At 36.4% G+C, this 22,102-nt stretch overlaps 1 protein-coding gene across 50 annotated transcripts in view; it reads right to left on the bottom strand.

The window, feature by feature from the left end:
• Positions 1 to 22,102, bottom strand: part of CSPP1 (centrosome and spindle pole associated protein 1) — a 115,712-nt gene that overhangs the window by 46,427 nt on the left and 47,183 nt on the right. For 38 of the 50 annotated variants that reach the window (XM_069600144.1, XM_069600159.1, XM_069600172.1 and 35 more), the window contains 6 exons: positions 21,318 to 21,388; positions 16,135 to 16,228; positions 15,049 to 15,106; positions 12,253 to 12,461; positions 9,769 to 9,890; positions 9,294 to 9,405 (listed from right to left, as the gene is read on the bottom strand). In XM_069600144.1, the coding sequence (XP_069456245.1) occupies positions 9,294 to 9,405; positions 9,769 to 9,890; positions 12,253 to 12,461; positions 15,049 to 15,106; positions 16,135 to 16,228; positions 21,318 to 21,388 (666 nt within the window). The remainder of the gene's footprint in view (positions 1 to 9,293; positions 9,406 to 9,768; positions 9,891 to 12,252; positions 12,462 to 15,048; positions 15,107 to 16,134; positions 16,229 to 21,317; positions 21,389 to 22,102) is intronic. The other 12 variants (XM_069600179.1, XM_069600182.1, XM_069600186.1 and 9 more) reach the window with 1 other exon arrangement.

Genomic DNA, 22,102 nt, shown 5'->3' with positions numbered 1-22,102 from the left:
TGAATAAACCTATAACTAATAAGGAGATTGACTCCCTGATCAAAAATCTCCTAAGAGAGTAAAGCCCAGAATCTGATGGTTCTGACAGTGAATTCAACCAAACACTTAAAGAGCACCAGTCCTTCAATTTTTCCAAAAACTTCAAGAGGAGGAAACACATACTGATTCATTCTAGGAGGCCAGCATTACCCTGATATCAAAACAAGACAAAAACATTACACAAAAAGAAAACTACAGACAAATATCCCTTATGACCACAGATGCAAAAATCCTCAATAAAATATTAGGAAGCCAAACTCAGCAGAACATTAAAAGGATCAAATGCCATTGCCAAATGGGATTTACTCCTGGGATACAAGGATGGTTCAACATATAAAAACTAATCAATATAATAGATAATATTAACAGAATGACAGGGGAAAAAAAAACACAAAAACCTCCATTGATAAGGAAAAAGCATTTAACAAAATTCAACAAACTTTCATGATAAAAACACACAACAAGCTAGAAGTAGAAGGAAACCATCTAAATACAATAAATGTCACATATATAAAATCCAAAGTGAACCTAAGATTCAACGAAGACTAAAAGCTCATCCTCTAAGATCAGGAACAAGGCAAAGGTGCCTGCTTTCACAATTTCGACAAAATACAGTACTGGAACAATTAGGAAAGAAAAAAAAACATTTTTAAGGCAGGTAAATTGGAAAGAAAGGTAAAATTATGTTTGCAGACATGATATTATATTCAGAAAAGCCTAATGATTACACACACACAGAGTTCAGTTCAGTCACTCAATCGTGCCAGATTCTTTGCGACCCCCATGGACTGCAGCGCACCAGGGCTCCCTGTCCATCACCAATTCCCTGAGTTTACTCAAACTCATGTACACTGAATCAGTGATGCCATCCAACCATCTCACCCTCTGTCATCCCCTTCTCCTGCTTTCAATCTTTCCCAGCATCAGAGTCTTTTCAAATGAGTCAATTCGTTGCATCTGGTGGCCAAAGTATTGGAGTTTCAGCTTCAGCATCAGTCCCTCCAATGAATATTTGGGACTGATCTCCTTTAGGATGGACTGGTTGGATCTCCTTGCAGTCCAAGGGACTCTCAAGAGTCTTCTCTAACAACACAGTTCAGAAGCATCAATTCTTCTGTGCTCAGCTTTCTTTATAGTCCAACTCTCACATCCATACAGGACTACTGGAGAAACCACAGCTTTGACTAGATGGACCTTTGTTGGCAAAGTAATGTCCCTGTATTTTAATATGCTATCTAGGTTGGTCATAACTTTTCTTCCAAGGGGCAAGCGTCTTTTAATTTCATGGCTGCAGTCATCATCTGCAGTGATATTGGAATCCAAGAAAATAAAAGTCTCTCACTGTTTCCATTATTTCCCCATCTATTTGCCATGAAGTGATGGGACCAGATGCCATGATCTTCATTTTCTGAATATTGAGCTTTAAGCCAACTTTTTCACTCTCCTCTTTCACTTTCATCAAGTGGCTCTTTAGTTCTTCTTTGCTTTCTGCCATAAGGGTGGTGTCATCTGCATAGCTGAGGTTGTTGATATTTCTCCTGGCAATCTTGATTCCAGCTTGTGCTTCACCCAGCCCAGCATTTCTCATGATGGACTCTGCATATAAGTTAAATAAGCACAGTGACAATATACAGCCTTGATGTACTCCTTTCCCTATTTGGAACCAGTCTATTGTTCCATGTCCAGTTCTAACTGTTGCTTCTTGACCTGCATATAGATTTCTCAAGAGGCAGGTCAGGTGGTCCAGTATTCCTATCTCTTTCAGAATTTTCCAGTTTGTTGTGGTCCACACACATGCAAACTGTTAGTAAAATGAATTCAGCGAAGTAGCAGAATACAAAGTCAACACAAAAAATCGGTTTCATGTCTATACACAAACAATAAGCAATCTGAAAAAGAAATTACAATAACAATTCTATTTATAATAGCATTAAAAAACGCAACTTAGGATTTAACTTGACCAAAGCAGTAAAAGACTTATACAATGAAAATTACCAAACACTGCTGAAAGAAATTAAAGAGGTCATAAATAAATGGAAACACATCCTTTATCCATGGATTGGGAAACTTACTATTGTTAAGATGTCAAAACTACCCAAAATGATTTACAGATTCAACATAAGCCTTAGAAAAAATCCTAATGACCTTTTTTTTGCCAAATTAGAAAAACTCTTCCCCAAATTTATATGGTATCTCAAGGGACTCCAAATAGCTAAATAAATTTTGAAACCAAACCAGCTAGAGGATTCCCATTTCTTGATTTCCAAACATAGTACAAAGCTACAGTAGTCAAAATAGCACAGGACTGGCACACAGACAGATACAACAATTGAACAGAACAGAAAATTGAGAAATAAATTCACACATATAAAGTCAAATGATTCTTGACAAGGGCACCAAGATCATACAATGGGGAATGGACAGTCTTTTCAATAAATGGTGCTGCAAAAATGATACCCACATGCAAAGAATGAAACTGGACCCTTACTTAACACTATATACAAAAGGTAACTCAAAATCATAATCCTCAACATAAAACCCAGAACTGCAAAGCTCTTAGAAGAAAATGCAGGGCAAAAGGTTCACAACTCTGGATGTGGCAATGATTTTCTTAGATATGACACCAAACACAGGCAAGAAATGAAAAAACAGACAAACTGGACTTCACAAAAATTAAAACGGTGTATGAATCTATAGCATTGCTATATACGAACAGAGTAAAAAAATAATACCCAGAATGACAGAAAATATTTGCAAATTATATATCTGATAAGGGATTAATATCCAGAGTATACAAAGACTCTTAAAAACATAACAACAAATAAATAAAGTATCTGATTCAAAAATGAGCAAATAACTTGAAAAGACATTCTCCAAAGACAGACAAATGGCCAAAAAGCAGATGAAAAGATGCTCAACATCGATAATCACAGAGAAATGTAAATCAAAGGCACAATGAGATCCACATCACCCCCATTAAGATGGCAACTAACAAAACAAAAAAAAAACTAGTAACTGTTGGTGAGGATGTGTAAATGTCAGAACCTTGTGCATAGCTGTTGGGGATATACAACGGGGTAGCTTCTGTAGAGAACACTACAGTGGCTTTTCAAAATATTAAAAACAGATTGACCATATGATCCAGCAACTTCACTTCTGAGTATATGCCTAAGAGAACTGAAAGCAGAGTCTCAACCACAGAGCTGTACACCCATATTCACAGCAGCCTATTCACAATACTTAAACTGCATAAGCAACCCAAGCACTCATCACTGGATGAGTAGATAAGCAAAATGTGGTAAATACATAAAATACAATCAAATGTTATTCAGTTTTATAAAGGAAGAAAATTTTCTGGGAACTAAGATCCCATAAGCCACGTACGTGGCAAAAAAGTAAGGAAATTTTGACTTATGTCACAATATGGATAAACCTTGAGAACATTATGATTAAGTAATAAAAGCCACACACACAAATCTTGTATGATTTCATTTTTATGAGATACCTAAACTAGCCAAAATCACAGGAAAAGTAGAATATGTTTGCCAGGAACATAGGGGAGAGGAAATAGGGAGATATCGTTTAATAAGTATAGAGTTTCAGTTTTACAAGACGAAAAATTCTGGAAACAGATGATGGTGATGGTTACTCAACAGTATGAATGTACTTAACATCACTGAACTATATACTACAAATGCTTTCAAATGATGTTATGTGTATGTTACCATAATTTAAAAAATGAAAAAAATATTAAGATGGTAATACTAAACAGTACTAAATGCAGTACTTGGATGCAATCTCAAAAACGACAGAATGCTCTCTGTTTGTTTCCAAGGCAAACCATTCAATATCACAGTAATTCAAGTCTATGCCTCGACCAGTAATGCTAAGAAGCTGAAGTTGAACACTTCTATGAAGATATACAAGACCTTCTAGAACTACACCCAAAAAAGATATCCGTTTCATTATAGGGGACTGGAATGCAGAAGTAGAAAGTCAAGAAACACCTGGAATAACAGGCAAATTTTGCCTTGGAGTACAGAATGAAGCAGGGCAAAGGCTAATAGAGTTCTGCCAAGAGAATGCACTGGTTATAACAAACACCCTCTTCCAACAACATGAGAGAAGAGGACATGGACACATGGACATCACCAGATGGTCAACACCAAAATCAGACTGATTATATTCTTTGCAGCCAAAGATGGAAAAGCTCTATACACTCAGCAAAAACAAGACCAGGAGCTGACTATGGCTGAGATCATGAACTCCTTATTGCCAAATTCAGACTTAAATTCAAGAAAGTAGGGAAAACCACTAAACCATTCACGTATGACTAAAATTAAATCCCTTACAATTATACAGTGGAAGTGAGAAAAACATTCAAGGGATTAGATCTGATGGAGGGAGTACCTGATGAACTATGGACGAAGGTTCGTGACACTGTACAGGAGGCAGGGATCAAGACCATCCCCATGGAAAAGAAATGCAAAACAGCAAAATGGCTGTCTGAGGAGGCCTTACAAATAGCTGTGAAAAGAAGAGAAGCCAAAAGCAAAGGAGAAAAGGAAAGATATACTCGTTTGAATGCAGAGTTCCAAAGAATAGCAAGGAGAGGTAAGAAAGCCTTCCTCAGTGATCAGTGCAAAGAAATAGAGGAAAACAATACAATGGGAAAGACTAGAGATCTCTTCAAGAAATCAGAGATACCAAGGGAACATTTTATGCAAAGATGGGCTCACATTTTATGCAAAGATGGGCTCATTAAAGGACAAAAAGGGTATGGACTGAACAGAAGCAGAAGATATTAAGAAGAAGTGACAAGAATACACAGAAGAACTGTACAAAAAAGATCTTCATGACCCAGATAATCACAATGCTGTTGTCACTCACCTAGAGCCAGGCATCCTGGAACATGAAGTCAAGTGGGCCTTAGGAAGCATCACTATGAATAAAGCTTGTGGAGGTGATGGAATTCCAGTTGAGCTATTTCAAATCCTGAAAGATGATGCTGTGAAAGTGCTACACTTTCACAAATATGCCACCAAATTTGGAAAACTCAGCAGTGGCCACAGGACTGGAAAAGGTCAGTTTTCATTTCAATCCCAAAGAAAGGCAATGCCAAAGAATGCTCAAACTATCACACAATTGCACACATCTCACAAGCTAGTAAAGTAATGCTCAAAATTCTCCAAGCCAGACTTCAACAGTATGTAAACTCTGAACTTCCAGATGTTCAAGCTGGCTTTAGAAACAGCAGAGGAACCAAAGATCAAATTGCCAACATCCACTGGATCATCCAAAAAGCAAGAGAATTCCAGAAAAACATCTACTTCTGCTTTATTAACTATGCCAAAGCCTTTAACTGTGTGGATCACCACAAACTAGAAAATTCTGAAAGAGATGGGAATACGAGACCACCTGACCTGCCTCTTGAGAAATCTGTAGGCAGGTCAGAAAGCAACAGTTAGAACTGCACATGGTACAGTAGACTGGTTCCAAATAGGGAAAGGAGTACGTCAAGGCTGTATATTGTCACTGTGCTGATTTAACTTATATGCAGAGTCCATCATGAGAAACGCTGGGCTGGAAGCACACCTGGAATCAAGATTGCCAGGAGAAATATCAACAACCTCAGCTATGCAGATGACACCACCCTTATGGCAGAAAGTGAAGAAGAACTAAAGAGCCACTTGATGAAAGTGAAAGAGGAGAGTGAAAAAGTTGGCTTAAAGCTCAACATTCAGAAAATGAAGATCATGGCATCTGGTCCCATCACTTCATGGCAAATAGATGGGGAAATAATGGAAACAGTGAGAGACTTTATTTTCTTGGATTCCAATATCACTGCAGATGATGACTGCAGCCATGAAATTAAAAGACGCTTGCCCCTTGGAAGAAAAGTTATGACCAACCTAGACAGCATATTCAAAAGCAGACACATTACTTTGCTAACAAAGGTCCATCTAGTCAAAGCTGTGGTTTCTCCAGTAGTCCTGCATGGATGTGAGAGTTGGAATATAAGGAAAGCTGAGCACAGAAGAATTGATGCTTCTGAACTGTGGTGTTGGAGAAGACTCTTGAGAGTCCCTTGGACTGCAAGGAGATCCAACCAGTCCATCCTAAAGGAAATCAGTCTTGAATACTCGTTGGAGGGACTGATGCTGAAGCTGAAACTCCAATACTTTGGCCACCAGATGCAAAGAATTGACACATTTGAAAAGACCGTGATGCTGGGAAAGATAGATGGCGGGAGGAGAAGGGAATGACAAAGGATGAGATGGTTAGATGGCATCACTGACTCAATGGACATGAGTTTGAGTAAACTCTGGGAATTGGTGATGGACAGGGAGGCCTGGCGTGCTGCAGTCCATGGGGTCTCAAAGAGTTGGACACGATTGAGTGACTGAACACCAAATAGATTTATAGATCTTATATACTCTCCAACAAAATCTCAAACTGAGCAGCTCATCCCAAGTAAGATTCACATGGAAATACAAAGGATCTAGAATAGTCAAAAAAGAATCTTGGAAAAAAGCAAATTTGAAGAACTCATATTTCTCTATTTCCCAACTTCCACGGAGCTACAATTATCAAGTGACACCAACACAAGGACAGACACACAGAACAATGGAAGAGAATAATCCCAGAAAGAGACTCATACAAACATGCCCAACTGTTTTTGATAAAGGTATAAAACCCATTCCCAGGAAAAAGGATCTTGTCAACCAATGGTCCTGGGAACTACTGCACACTCACATGGCAGGGAATGGGTACTCTGACCTAAATCTAACACCTTACCCAAAAAATAACTCAAAATGGATTACGAAGTTAAATGTAAAACTACAAAAACTTTCAGGAAAACAAAGAACTAAAGAGTTCGTTTATTTTTCAAAAACAAAACAGTAGAAAATCTTTTGGATCCAGGCTTAGGAAACAAATACCTAGATACTTGATACTGAAAGCATGATCCACAGAAAAAAGCTGATATATTGGACTTATTTAAAATTTACAAGTACCCTACTAAAAGGATGAAAAGACAAACTTTAGACGGAGAGAAAATATTTGCAAACCGCATATCTGACAAAGAACTAATATTTAGGATATATGAAGAACTCTTAAAAACTCAGTATTAAAAAAAAAAAATACTCCAATTGGAAAATGTGCAAAAGACATCAACAGAAAGTAAAAAAGTGGAAAGTGGAAGTCTGAGTCGCTCAGTTATGTTGAACTCTTTGCAACGCCATGGACTGTAGCTCACCAGGCTCCTCTGTCCATGGGATTCTCCAGGCAAGAATACTAGAGTGCGTTGTCATTCCCTTCTCCAGGGGATCTTCCCAACCCAGGGATTGAAGCTGGGTCTCTTATGTTGCAGGCAGATTCTTTACCATCTGAGCCGTATCAACAGATGTTTCACCAAAGATTTACAGATGGTAAATAAACACATGAAAAGACGTTCAACATTATCATTATTAGGAAACTACATTAAAACCCCAATCACTATATATACACCTATCAGAATGGCCTAAATACAAGTCACATGCCAAATATTGAGGAAGATATGAAGAAACAGGTTTTTGTTTGTTTGTTTAAAAGAAACAGGTTTTTAATACATTGCTGATACAAAGGAAAATAGTACAGTCTCTCTGAAAACTGTCTGGCAGTTTCTTACAAAAGTAGGCTGTAACTACCATACAACCCAACAATAACAAACACTCCTAGGCAATATCCTAAAGAAATACTGTGTTTACCAAAAAAAAAAACCTGTACAAGAATGTCTACAGCAGCTCTACTCGTAACTTCAGTTCAGTTGCTCAGTCGTGTCCTACTCTCTGCGACCTCATGATTTGCAGTACGCCAGGCCTCCCTGTCCATCACCAACTCCCGGAGTTCACTCAGACTCACGTCCATTGAGTCCGTGATGCCATCCAGCTATCTTATCCTCTGTCATCCCCTTCTTCTGCCCCCAATCCCTCCTAGCATCAGAGTCTTTTCCAATGAGTCAACTCTTCACATGAGGTGGCCAAAGTATTGGAGTTTTAGCCTTAGCATCAGTCCTTCCAAAGAACACCCAGGACTGATCTCCTTTAGAATGGACTGGTTGGATCTCCTTGCAGTCCAAGGGACTCTCAAGAGTCTTCTCCCACACCACAGTTCAAAACCATCAATTCATAATAACTTAGATGATCTTTAATAAGTGAATGGTTAAACTGTGGTACATTCCCCACCATTGAATGCTACTAACAATTAAAACAAATGAACTATTTACACATGCAAAAACCTGGATGAATCTCCAGACAGTTATGCTAACTCTAAAAAGTCAACCCCTAAAGGTTACATATTTTAAAAATCCACTTATAAAACATGCTTGAAGTATTACAGAAATAGAAAATAGATCAGTTACTGCCAGTGGCTAAGGAGAGAATTGAGGTAGGCCAGAACTATGTCTGGCTTTAAGAGGGCATCGTCAGGAATCCCTGCAATGATGGGAGTGTATCTTCACTGTATTCAGTGTTATATATCCGAGTGATACTGAACACAGTTTTGCAAAATATTAGCAACTGAATATTGAAAATGCTGAAAGAAACTAAAAGGTACACAGGATGTCTCTATACTGCTTCTTATAATTTCACCATAGGAATCTATGTTTATCTCTAAATAAAAACGTCTTTTTTTTAAAAAGATGCTCTAGTGTGTTCTGTATATACTTTTGTGGTTGTATTTGTACATAAAATGGGTTCTTGAATACATATTTAGATATATCTACCTCTGGATGAATGAGATTTTAGGTGATTTCAATTTTTTATACATTTGTTTGTACTCTTTTTTTATCAATAAGACACACAAATGACTTTTCTAATAACAGAAAGAGAGGTTATTCTTAATTTTTTTAATGTGCTTTCTAAGAAATATGAAACACTGACTTAAAAGCACTACACATAACGTTGTTGTTATTCAATCACTAAGTTGTGTCAGACTCTTTGCAACCCCATGAACTACAGCATGCCAGGCTTCCCTGTCTTTCACTACCTCTCACAGTTTCTTCAAATTCATCTCCATTGAGTGGGTGATGCCATTCAACCATTTGATCCTGTGTGGTCCCCTGCCCTCAATCTTTTCCAGCATTGTGCACTGGTTATATAATAACTATAAATTAAAATAAGTTATATCTGTTCTGAACAAAAAAGAGTGCACTGAATAATACAGGTTCAATGGAAGACAAATTAATCTTGAAACAAAGTATTTTAACTACTTACACAATAGGCTGTACTGGCTGGTGGGTGACGATAGGCTGTGCTGGGTGGTGGGAGACAGGAGCTGCAACATAAGCAGCAGGAGCAGGCTGTACTCCCATCATCCCTGAACCATCTAAAAAGAAAACACACACATTTGTGTCAAGAGTACTCACTTAATAACACTTTATCCCTAAAGAAAAAGTCACATACCGAAAATGCTACCTAAGGAAAAAAAACATATTTCCTTCTGAGTTAAGAGTTAGCAAAGAATAATGCGAGAAAACATGAAATAGTTATTTCTTAAATCTAGATAAAAAGGAAATAACTACAAATTATAACTGAGTTTTAAAGTAGAGCATTTACTAAATCAATAAATATATAATATTGGAATTAAGTAAAGTTGTGCTTTTTCTCATTGATATATTTTTGCTTGCACAGAAACCAATTTTCCTGACTGAACTGCTGTACAGTAATGTTTACCCCACAGATAACTTACAATAAGCAAGACCAGGATCCAAAGTATTCCTGGCCCCATAGAAATAGTACACATCATCGTAAGGAGTTCGGTAGTTCGCAGCCAAAGGGGGCAGCATGGGAGGTGGAGGCAGAGGTGCAACTCTGTACCAACAGAAAATTGGGAAATTCTTCTCATATTTCATTGCAACTTAAAAAAAAAAATCAAGATAGTATTCCTTTATAAAAATCTTACTGAAAATCTAATTGTTACTTTAGGAAAAGTCATTATCTTGCTTCTATCTCTTATCAAAAATTATAATTCAAAAAGCAAAAAATATAAAATGTCAGAATTTAAGGGACCACAGTTAGTCAATGAGTATCTTATTTGTCACCATCTGCCAGTACTGAACAAATATGATCTCTGTCCCTCAGAAATAATACAGAAATAAAACAGCCATTATAGCAGAGTATAGCAAATAAAGCGGTTTTCCAGGTGGCACTAATAGTAAAAACAAAAAAACCTGCCTGCCAATGCAGAAGACATAATGAGACACAAGTCCAATCCCTGGGTTGGGAAGGTCCCCTGGAGGAAGGCCTGGGAACCGACTCCAGTATTCCTGCCTGGAGAATCTCATGGACAGAGAAGTCTGGTGGACTACAGTCCATGGGGTTGCAAAGATTTAGACATGATTGAAGCAATTTAGCACAGCACAGAGCAGATGAAGCAATACAAGGAGACATGGGGTGTCAAAAGAATAGGAACATTTAGATTATATGGAGTAGGAACATTTAGATCACATAGAGAAGGGGAGGAAGTATAAGGATGCTTTCCAAGAAAGGCAATGCTTCAACCACGCTGCCAGAGTGAATCACAGAGGAGGAGGATACAAGAAGAAAAGGCAGAGGTACAGAATGGCGTTACAAGTGGTTCCATGTGACTGAGAGAAAGGTGTACTTTTTTTTTAAACTCTAAAAATATATTGTTCTTTCAAAGGAATTAAACTATACTGTGAAAAAAGAAACTACTTAAATATCAACAGTAAATTTTTGACTTAATTTTCAGCACTTCATAAAGTTAAAACTTCTGAAAATGTCTACATCAGCACTTCATTAATGATTAAGCAGTATCTCTGTATTTCCACCAAGGCAATATTTTCCATTTGTTAAAAGGTAAAAAGCAGATTCATTTAGATGAACAGAAAGAGAAAGGAGGCATCCTAGAATGTCTTCACATTTGAGTGTGTATCTTAGGTTCTCCTTTGTATACTTCAAATAATTCTGAAGCGCTGAGAAGGCATTAAAGTTCTCTTCAGTCATGAATATTCTTCACATTTACTAAGATTTATGTGTCTAATCTTACTATCCTCACTTTGTAGATACATCAACAAAACAGCTGAAAAATTACTATAAAAGAAAACTTTCAGTATCATTAAAGCTTAAATTTTTAGAGATTTATACAAGATTTACTCCTCATAACAATCCTCTAACTGTAGATTTAAAAACACATATACACACTCACACACATATATGTATGTTACTATTCTACTTTTACAAGTGAGAATACTGAAGTTCAATAAAAGCATAGTTTGCCCAAACTCCAGCCAGTGAAGCAACCATTTTAATCCCTAAATCAACACTGATATCATCACACCATGCTCTATAATTTCAATCTCATCTAGCCTTTTGAGTTGGGAAGCCATCAGATGAAACAAACTAAACATCTGATAAATACAGTAAACATGGTCAGACAATTTGTTAGCAGTAAATAAAAGATGATACCAAGTCTTACTGAAGGAATGTATAGCCCAGAAAGTATCGATGTTAAAAAGGAAAAACATCTGATTAATTGCAATCCGTCAATTAATACATTAGTAGTGAACAAAAAATAAGCAAAAATCCTGAAAGAAGAAAGTATAGACCAGAAAATACCAATATTAACAAGATTTTCTTTATGTTTAGTCCAATATAGTATGATGCCTTTTACCTGTGACATCAAATCTTTACCCTAATACCTAAATTACAGGTTTTATAATCTCAACACTTTATTTCAGATACTTGAGTTGCATAGCCTGTAAGTAATCACAGAGAAAGAGTTGAAGAAAACAAACTAAAGTAATATATATAAAACAATCACATTAGAAACTTTTTCTGCATTAACTGAAGGAAGTATTCAATGTTTGCCAAGTGGAAATTACAAAATTGAAAATGTCCAGGTTTATATGTTAAAAGATATTAAAAACAGACATTTCAAAATGTGACCTAAAACTAAATACTAAATGTATTTAGTTATACATTTTAAAAATACTGAAGCATCTTTAAACAATAAAAGAATAAGAATTTCCCTTGTTTTTTAACAGAGCAAAGATCAACAATAAAAACACATTTCAACAGAAATTTGACAAAATCCATTAATTGTATGAAAATCTCTGAAGGATATCATCATCTGCTTCAGCAACTACTTCTAAATATAAAATATAATAATACCTTACCTAATTCCCAAACACAAAACATTTTAAACAAGCACCTGGGAGGCACCATGTCACCAAGAGTGCTGCTGAGGCCACTGTGCACATCTTCATTCTGAGATGGGATGGAGTAAACTGATGGGATGGGTGGGACAGATGGGGCAGACAGAGGAGGGAGAGGTGTCTGGAAAGCTACTCTGGGTCTCTCAGGTGGTATCGTCTCTTCAAAGTGTCTTGGTGCCACACTAAACTGCTTCAGTCTATCAGGCTAAAATAAAGAGGAAAATCTGTGTGTCACATGTAATCATAAAATTTAAAGGTGGAAGAGATCTCAAAAGACCCTCTATCCCAGACTGCCAGCAAGCACTTAAGTTAGACAGAGAGCAGAGACAGAAAAATTTGGGGATTTCCCAGGTGGCTCAGTGGTAAAGAATCTGCCTGCCAATGCAGGAGACCTGGGTTTGATCCTAGGGTTTAGAAGATCCCCTGGAGGAAATGGCAACCCACTCCAGTATTCTTGCCTGGAGAATCCCATGGACAGAGGAGCCTGGAGGGCTACAGTCCATAGGGTCACAAAGAGTAAGACATGACTGAGCACACACAACAGGATTTTACAGCTATAAGAGATTTTTAAGATACAATTCTTATTTTATAAAATGAGTAACTGAGTCTCTATGAAAGTACATAAATCACCTAAAGTTTCACCATTAATAAATAAGCAAAGACTAGAGCCAGATATTAATTCTAAATATAAAACTCTATTATACTACAACACTATGCTGCTTTACTACTCTCAATTGTCATCAAAGTATTCTAACATTAAAGTTTCTCTAGAGCAGAGTGAGCAAACGTTTTCTGTGAAGAGCCAGTTAGTAAATATATCAGACTTTGCAAGCCATGAGATCTCTTCGTAACTTCTAAAGTAGACCAGAACAGTATATAAGCAAATTAGCAAGGAAGGTGTGATGCAATAAAACTTGACAAAAACAGACAGCAAATCGATTTGGCCACAGGTTATAGTTTGCTAACCTCTGCTCCAGAACATCATTTAAGTGCCCTTTTCTAAGATTTGCACATCAAAAATAAACCCAAAAGTGATGGTCTAAATAACTATTACATGTAACATTTTTATTTATTCTCATAAAATAAACTTGACACTCTAAAAGTTGTTTAAATATAAATAAGAAGATCCATCAAACACAAAGGTAACTATAAATGTGAGGTTTAACATGCCATCACATTACATTAAAAAGTTCAAGATTCTAAAAGGAAATCCTTGACTGTCAAAACTACTTGGAAGGTATTTATTGACAGAGGAAAATATATTCAGTTTTGGAATTTATTCTTTTTTCCTAGCACTCTTAATTTCTCAAGAATGATTTCTCAGATTAATCTTAAAGTTTTACTCTATGAGAAGTCAAAAATCACACTCAAGAGTGATACTGGTGCAGTATCAAAGTTTTTAAAATGAAGAATCCACAGGTTATATTTAGCATAAGAAAAAGTAAGACAAAAGTTGCCCACAACAGAATTATTTTCAGTTGCTATATTCTTTTTAAGAATAAACTTTTTAATGTAATTTTTAAAGAAATTAAAGTTTCTTAGAGATGAAACAAAAATTTGCCCTAGCAAATAAATTCTACACATCCAACTAAAATTAAAAAGTAGCTTTTGAGAAGAGTAATAAATTATTACCTTCTCCTTACTCAACTGCAATGATGTGTATAATTCATTCCAATTATGAAAATTAAAAAATTAAAGTAATATAAGGTTATTACCTCTAGACTGACATTAAGTAAAAATTACTAAAATGCTTAAAGACTAGAAATTAAAGATTTCAGTTTCTCTGGATACCCCTCTTGCCGGGAGCCAGCGTGGGGAATCCCGCCCATGGCAAAGGTCATGAGGAAGAGGCCTGATGGGCAAAGGCGAGATCAGGCCTCGAGGAGACCCCTTCTCGAGCATCTCCCCCAAAACCAGAATCTGTCTGTCTTACTGTTTTGTGTCTTTCACCAACTCCTCTGACATTAACAGTGGGCTATCCCCGACCACCTTTCTCTGCAAAAATCAACTTAGGGCTCTAGCTAATAAGTCTCCTGGACATGAGAGGAATATTTCAATTCAAACCCCCTCTGTTAGCATTCTAGCTTGCTTGGCAGGTTTATCCAGACTCTTACAGCTACGCATGTGATTATTTATAGCCTCCCAACTGTGAGAGGCATGAGAAGCCTAAAACACAGAGCCTTTCAAAGAGTTAAAAGCTATTAGAGTAGTGCTGGTGTAGGATTTCATTATTGGGCCAATGCTTGTTGCTAAGTTCCCATATCTCTTACCCACTGTGCACCTGGGAGTGCATTAGTTAACATAGTTGGAATGTAAGAAAAACAAGTGTGGCCTTGAAATTAACCACATCAGACTTTTGAGCTAAGTGGTTCTTTCTTTGTTGTAACTCACTGCACCTTTGCTCCCTGAGAAATGTAACTCTGTTCAACATTTTCTGAGGCTGACATTCAGGTTCCCCTGGATCCTGCGGGGGCTGGACCCCGGCACCCTCTAATACAACAAACATTATCAAAAATACAATGAAGATTAACATTCATTGTATATTAAACTAAAATATTGCACAAAAATAAAGTGAAAGGACTAATTTATAAGAAACTTTAAAAATACATATATGAAAAGGGAAACATTATCTTAGAGAAGTAAACAAGAGTTAGAACTACTGAATTTAGTTTATTACTGTTAAACTTGTCTACTCTTACATTTTCTCCAATATGCTCTGTCTCTACCTGCCACTACATCTGAGCCTTATTTGAATGAAAGATTAAACATTAAAAGATGGCAAGAACTCTTACCGATTTCTCAGGGTCTTGAGCTCCAGAAGCTGCAACCCTGAGATCCAAATCTTTTTCTCTAAACAAAATTAAAGTTTTATATATTTCAAGGTTATAATAAACAGTATCAAAATCATAATCATTAGTGAAACAAACTTACAAAGTCCATGCAATGACATCTCCAAAAATAAATAGTAAATAATTTCTTTAATTAACAATAAAACCTTAAATAATTCTGAAAACTAAATTTTCTGATTTGGTGGTAAGTAAACAAGCATTCACATGCAAACTGACTTGGAATAAATATCTCTAAACCAGTGCCTGGGATACTTCAAAGTCTAAGCAATTTATACAGAATAAAGAAGTAAAGCAAAGTCTTAGTAAAACAAATAAAAACTTCTTTTAGGGTACATGTATATCTTCAGTTCACAAAAGAGAGGATTAAAAATTAAAAATTAACATGATACTCTCCAGTAAGAGTATTCAAGAAAAATGATCTTAAATATGTCTAATACCAGACAAGAGATACTCGCTTCCTCTAAGAAAAAGGCAAAACTAAAAGGTGACAGGTCTCGAATTCTCTACAACCATAATATCTATCCCTAATTTTAAACTGAAATTATTATTTCAGAGATCTTTCTACATGAATGATTACAAACTCTGAAAGTTGTATACAATATAAATATCTGTGGATCTCTCATGATTATTTTTATATGGTATGTACATATATGTGTGCTTACCATTTCATTGTTAAAAGACAAAACACTTTTTACTTGCTACTATATATGGGATAACACAGTGGGCATGTAGATAACATTAAATGCACCCCTAAAATTGAAGAATTAATGAGAGTATGTACAAGCCTTATAGAATGAACACACAGTCTCTTTTGTTACCTGTGATGAAGAAAATGATCACCCTCAAAGTATCTGTTTTATTACCCTGGCTGATTTACAGTATGGAGACTGAAATAGAATGATTTATAAACACAGAACTGTATTAGGAAAAATATTCCCTTATTTTACCATGTAACAGTTACTACCATGTCATTTTAAACAAACATATTTAAATTCAAAACATCTTTGTTAAACGCAAACCTTTCATTACCGTCTCTTGTTCCTCTGTTGTTCAGCCATTTGTTCCAGTAGTTCTTGTCTATATTTCTCTTTCCTTCTCTGAATAAGTTCTCGATCTTCACCCCCTAGAAAATGGTAAAAAAAAAAAAAAAATATGCAGTCAACTCTGCAGTAATACACGTAACTGCAAAGTCAATATTTTAATTTCCATTGTAATTATATCAGAGTATAATTATTACATATGCAGCATATGTAGATGGTAAAATCACATGTATCCTTACCTATTCAATTTTAGTTTTATAATTTATGAATAACTACTATGTGTCAAACACAAGGCACATTAATCCTTCCCCAAATTCTACATCAGTCAAAAACCTTCTTAAATAAAAGAATAATTTCTATTCCCACTTTCCAAAAATCAGGATACTATCTCCATTAGTATTTCCCACAAGCCCCTTAAATTTAACAAGTGTGTTCAAACGGACATCACAAAAGCAACTGTCCCTTTGTTTTCTGTCAGCGACCTAATCATAGAGCCTCAAAACGTCACTATAATCTTGCTATCTCATCCTTTCTTATTTATGTGAGGCCCCTCTTCTCTACTGTAATGGCCATCAACCTTGGACAGGAACTCTACATTTTACCTGAATTGTAGCAATAACCTTTTAACTTGTCTCCACAACTTCTTCCCTCCCTATTCTAATACATCAAGCACACTTACGTACGATTAACTGTCCTAAAATGTAATATTAATCATGATGACACCCTGCTCAAAAAATTTCAATGGTTATTTCAATTCTACAGAAAAAAAATATGTGAACCTTTTACTCTGGTATCACTTACATGAAAATCCAGTCATGCAAAATCTGGAAAACTATACAAATCACAGGATATCAAAAATGCAACTGAACCAGAAACTTCTCTACTACCTTCATTATTAGTTTCCTTTTGTCCATTAAGCACAGATGTCAGCAACACTGAAGCTCCCATAAGGTAATATAAATCATAGTAAGGTTAATAATAATAGTTTACAATCAAAGTTGATATGTCCATTCTGCTTCTGATCATGATGGAATTAACAAGCACAAAACTCAGCCTCCTTCCATTAAAAAAAAAAAATTTAACGTGAGAAACAGTTAAATTGAGCAAATAAAGGTCAAAATTAGGAAAGTTAAAGTGGCTAGAAGTTTGAGCCAAAGATTCAAAAAGAAGTGTAAAAAGGCTCTGGAAATCTGTAAAGGGGTTCCTCTGAATTTTACTGTGAACTAGTCAGTGTATGCAGAGTGAAATTCCATTAGGCTGGGCAAAAAATTACGGAGAACCCATAAATTGAATTCACAGGCCTCCTCCAATGAAGTGGGGAGAAATTTAAGCTCCAGCCAGCTAGATTGGAGTTCTTGGTGATCCTTTAAGAGTATTCAGGGAAGAGGAGCAAGCAGGAAGGCTGGGCAATCTTTCTCGAGGGAAGTTTGCTCTAGATGTTCCAGCTGAGGTTAAAATAAGGCCTCAGAGAGACTGGTCCGTAGGTAACAGAAAAACATGAATGTGGCAGACAAAGTTCTCAGACATATCTACATTCTTTCTCTGCCTTCTGGTGCGAACTTCCTGTACAAACCTTCCCAAGTGTGGCAGGACCAATGACTTGCTTCCAGCCAATGAATGTGGCAAAGGTGAAAGGAATCTGCAGATGTATTTAATTAAGCCACCAAATCAATTTTGAACTAATTAAAAGGGAGATGATCTTGGGTGGGTCTGACATAAGCAGATAAAAGTTCTCATTGAGTTCAGAGATTCTCCTTGGTGGCATGATATAATGAGCAGTCTTGGTGGAAAAGTCCATGTGGCAAGAAATAGCAGACGGCCTCCAGGAACTGAGGACAGTGTCTAGCAGATGCACAGTAAGAAGCCAGGGCCCTTAGTAATGCAGCCACAAAAAAACATGAATTGAGCCAAAAATCTGAATGTGCTTCTTTCCCTATAAGGCCCCAGATGAAAAACAGCCTGGCTGACACCTTATGAGATCCTAAGCAGAGGACCCAAATTAATGTCGTACAACTCAGATGTGTGACATTTTGAGCCACTAAATCTTGCTAATCTGTAATGCAACAATAGAAAAGCAACACAGTGACCCATAACCATTAAAAGTTTATCAGTTGAAAAAAAAATCACAGAAACAGAGATGATGAAACAATGAATAAAGATGTTAAAACAGCTACCAAAACTATGCCCAATATTTAAGTGAAAATAGTAATAAGGATAAAATGAAACTATTATAAAGAACCAAACAGGGACTCCTGCTTAGAAAGTAGAAAGCCACAAGAGAACATTGTTCATACACTACAATAGGAAAAAGCTCATCTACAAAATCGTAACTTTTAAAAAGCCCATCAGAGAGCTGAGGTTATAAGCAACCAGGTAAACTGAATGTCAAACGGTATAAAAACCAACTCATAGAAAGATGGGACAAGACAAGTGTTTTACCTTTACCAGAGTATGGAGAAACGGGCAGCAGCCTTAACAGTAAGGAATCTGCCTACAATGCAGGACACTTGGGTTTGTTCCCTGGGTCAGGAAACTCCCCTGGAGAAAGTTAACGGCAACCCACACCAGTATTCCTGCCTGGAGAATTCCATGGACAGAGAAGCCTGGCAGGCTACAGTCCACAAGGTAGCAAAGAGTCAGAAATGACAGAGTGAGTAATACTTTCACTTTAAAAGTAGGTAAAAAGAAAACTGAAATGGTAATGAATTCTTAAAGGTTTGTGTGGGGTTGGAGTAGCAGTGTAGCTTCTCTGAAAGCCCCAGACACAAGGGGAATCTGCACTCACTTGCTGCCTTCACCTGACACTCATGAGAGGCTGGAGATGGGGCAACCCAAGACACTTGGAAGACAGCATTCCGAGGCAAAACCAACCAACCAACCATTGCCCACCGCCCACCTTCCAGACTCTTCTCTCATATACAGAAATCTATTGGTTGAAGGACAGAAAACCCTGGACCCAGAGTTCTGCCCTCATACAAAGCAAAAGTCTGCTACTGCTAGGGGAGGAGCAGGAAATGCTTCCAGAGAAGACTCTCCACAAACACAAAGCAGAGTTCGGCTACCACTCTGGGGAGAAGCAGAACACTAAGAAAGACTCATTGCTGAGAACCAAATGCACAGGGCCAGCCTTGCATCGAGGAACAAGCTACAGCAAACCACTGCTGAGCAAGGAAAAGTGGCGAGAGAGAGCCTGTCTGTCAGGGGCATGGAGGAAACTGTGGAAGGTGCAGAAAACGCTGCGAAAATCCCTCCAGGCCCTACACTAAGAACAAGGTAGTCAGGAATTGAACATTTCTCTCTAAACAAGTCATTAAAGATGTATAAGACATGAACATCACTATCAGCCAAATGGCTTGACATTTATAAACTATTACACTCCACAACCACACAATGCACATTCTTTCAAGTACACATTTAACATTCACCAAGACAGACCAAATTCTGAGCCACTGTTTAAAATTTTACTTTAAAAATTCAATTTTGAAATAATTGAAATTAAAAAATTATTTTCCCCACAAGGGAATTAAACAAGCAGTCAATGACAAAAAGACAGCAGGAAAATCCCCAAATAATGGAAATTTAAAAACATACTTTTGAATGATCCATGATTCCATTATAAACCCCACAACATATTATTTTTGCTGTCAGCAGTCAACTGTCCTAATTCTTTAAAGAAAGCAAAAGGCTCCAAACAAGATTCTTGGGGAAAAATTACAGGAAGACAAATTCGAGCTCAAGAGAAATGAGAATACTGCAACTATCAGAGTCACCTCAAGTTGGAATGTATTGCCTCAGGGGAGAGTTAGTTCCCTAAGGGGACACACAAATATAGCTGGGGAAAAAAGATCCAACTATGCGGTAAATCACTGAATTAAATGAGCTTAACAGTGTATTCCAAGCAACAGAGTCTACTATCAAATATCAATCTATAATTCCTGGATTGAATTAATGATAAATTCATACATCCATTTACTGATAAAATTGTCAGTGGATTTCCAACACAGAAAAGTATTTCTCCAATTTTTACCATGTTTAACAAAAAAAGAATCCTAAGAAGGAAGCCATTATCTGACTTATTGATAGGTTAAATTGGTCAATTCCCATTTAAAGACATTAGAATAAAACTCTGGGTATTATGCCATTTTTCTCATAATAGCCATTTCAAGGAAACAAAAGTGAGAATATCACACAAATATATATCTCTAAGCCAAAATTTGCTGGGAATTTTTGAAGGCAGGATTGCTAGGAAAAATTGAAGGCAGGAGGAGAAGGGGACGACAGAGGATGAGATGGTTGGATGGCATCACCGACTTGATAAATACGAGTATGAGCAGGCTCTGGGGGTTGGTGATGGACAGGGAAGCCTGGTGTGTTGCAGTCCATGGGGTCGCAGAGTCAGACACGACTGAACGACTGAACTGAAGCCAAAATTTAAATTACTGATTGATTTTAGGTTGAATGAATATAAACTGCATTCTTATACTCCAATTTCTTCATATACTTCACTGAAATAGAATCCCAGGCAATTTTTCTAACATATTTACACAAAGAACAGACCACTTTTCTACTTAAAAGTTACACAGAGGAAATACCCTCTCTTCACACCATTTCTGAAATTAAATGTAACAACAGAACAAATCAACATGCTTAAGCAATGACCTTCATTTCTGACAAAATAAACAGAATATCTGGATTATAATCATTATTTGACCAAAACACTTTCTCAGAAACTAAATGGAAAGAACATGGGAAAGGATTTTATCAAGAGATAAAAAGGTTTCATTCAGGGGAGCTAAACTAAAATGTATAGCACTTTTGTGCTGGCTAAAGAAAAAGAATCAAGAAAAAAAACTATTACATATAAAAAAGAATATAAGAAACAGCAACACTACAATAAAGTGAAATATGGATTTTAAAGATTTTATTGAACTAAATACTTCATTTATCATCTACAGAAAGTTCATCACTAAATAAAAGCTATTTAGCTTTAAAATTATACAGAGCTATGTAATACATACTAAATGTTTAGAATAGTGCCTATCATAGAGTAAGCACTAGAGAAATTTTTCTATTATTAGTAAGAGTGGTACTAATTACAACGCTGAGTTCTCACTAAAGATCTTTTATAAAACACTCCACAAAAATCTAACTAACTGGAGGGCATGTACACACCAAAGAGCATTCCCGCAAAAGGACTGCACGTCTCTCGATAAGTAGGTTTGGATAGTTCATTGTCTCGAGCACTAAAAACAAAAAAAAAACAAAAAGAATCAAGACTCAAACAATTTTCAGGAAAAAAAAGTTAAAGAGAAATGTAGGTGTGAGTTATTGGCCTTTCAACATACTGTGGATATTACTAACATAACAGTTATTACATGTTTTTAAAATAAAGGTAAAATCATGGCATTTTCTCTCTTTAGTGGGACTCCAAGGCATTCACATAAATATGTGACCTTTTTCTTCAGCCAGCTTCACTGACTCCAGATTCCCAATAAAACCCTTTTTCATAAGAACAGTTACCCCAGTAAGGAAAATGAACATCTAAGTACACATAAATAAATCCTAAAAAAAGAGGATGATATCTATACCACCCACACTCTGAAAAGATCATCTTTAAACGAAACTCCTTCCTTGAAAGACAGGATCAAGGGGGAAAAAAAAAGACAACTCTTTCAAAGTAAATTTAATTTGACTCAAATAGAAAATCCAAATACAGATAGACTCAAAATAGACAACTTTTCTGACACACAATATTATCTTCATTATGCACTATAAATTCAGAACCACTATGTACAACACAAGAAAGCCACCAAAAGATAAAAAACTATAGAAAAAGAACATGAATATAAAATGCATATAATTTCCTTTTTTACCCCAATATAACACAATTATGTATGAGCACTTACTTTACAAAGTAAGCAAAAATGTTATCTACTCAATGTTGAAAATGATAGTTT

Source organism: Ovis canadensis, chromosome 9, assembly GCF_042477335.2.
Source record: "Ovis canadensis isolate MfBH-ARS-UI-01 breed Bighorn chromosome 9, ARS-UI_OviCan_v2, whole genome shotgun sequence".
In the NCBI taxonomy this organism is placed as follows: Eukaryota; Metazoa; Chordata; class Mammalia; order Artiodactyla; family Bovidae; genus Ovis; species Ovis canadensis.
This window is presented reverse-complemented; position numbering and strand designations above follow the sequence as displayed.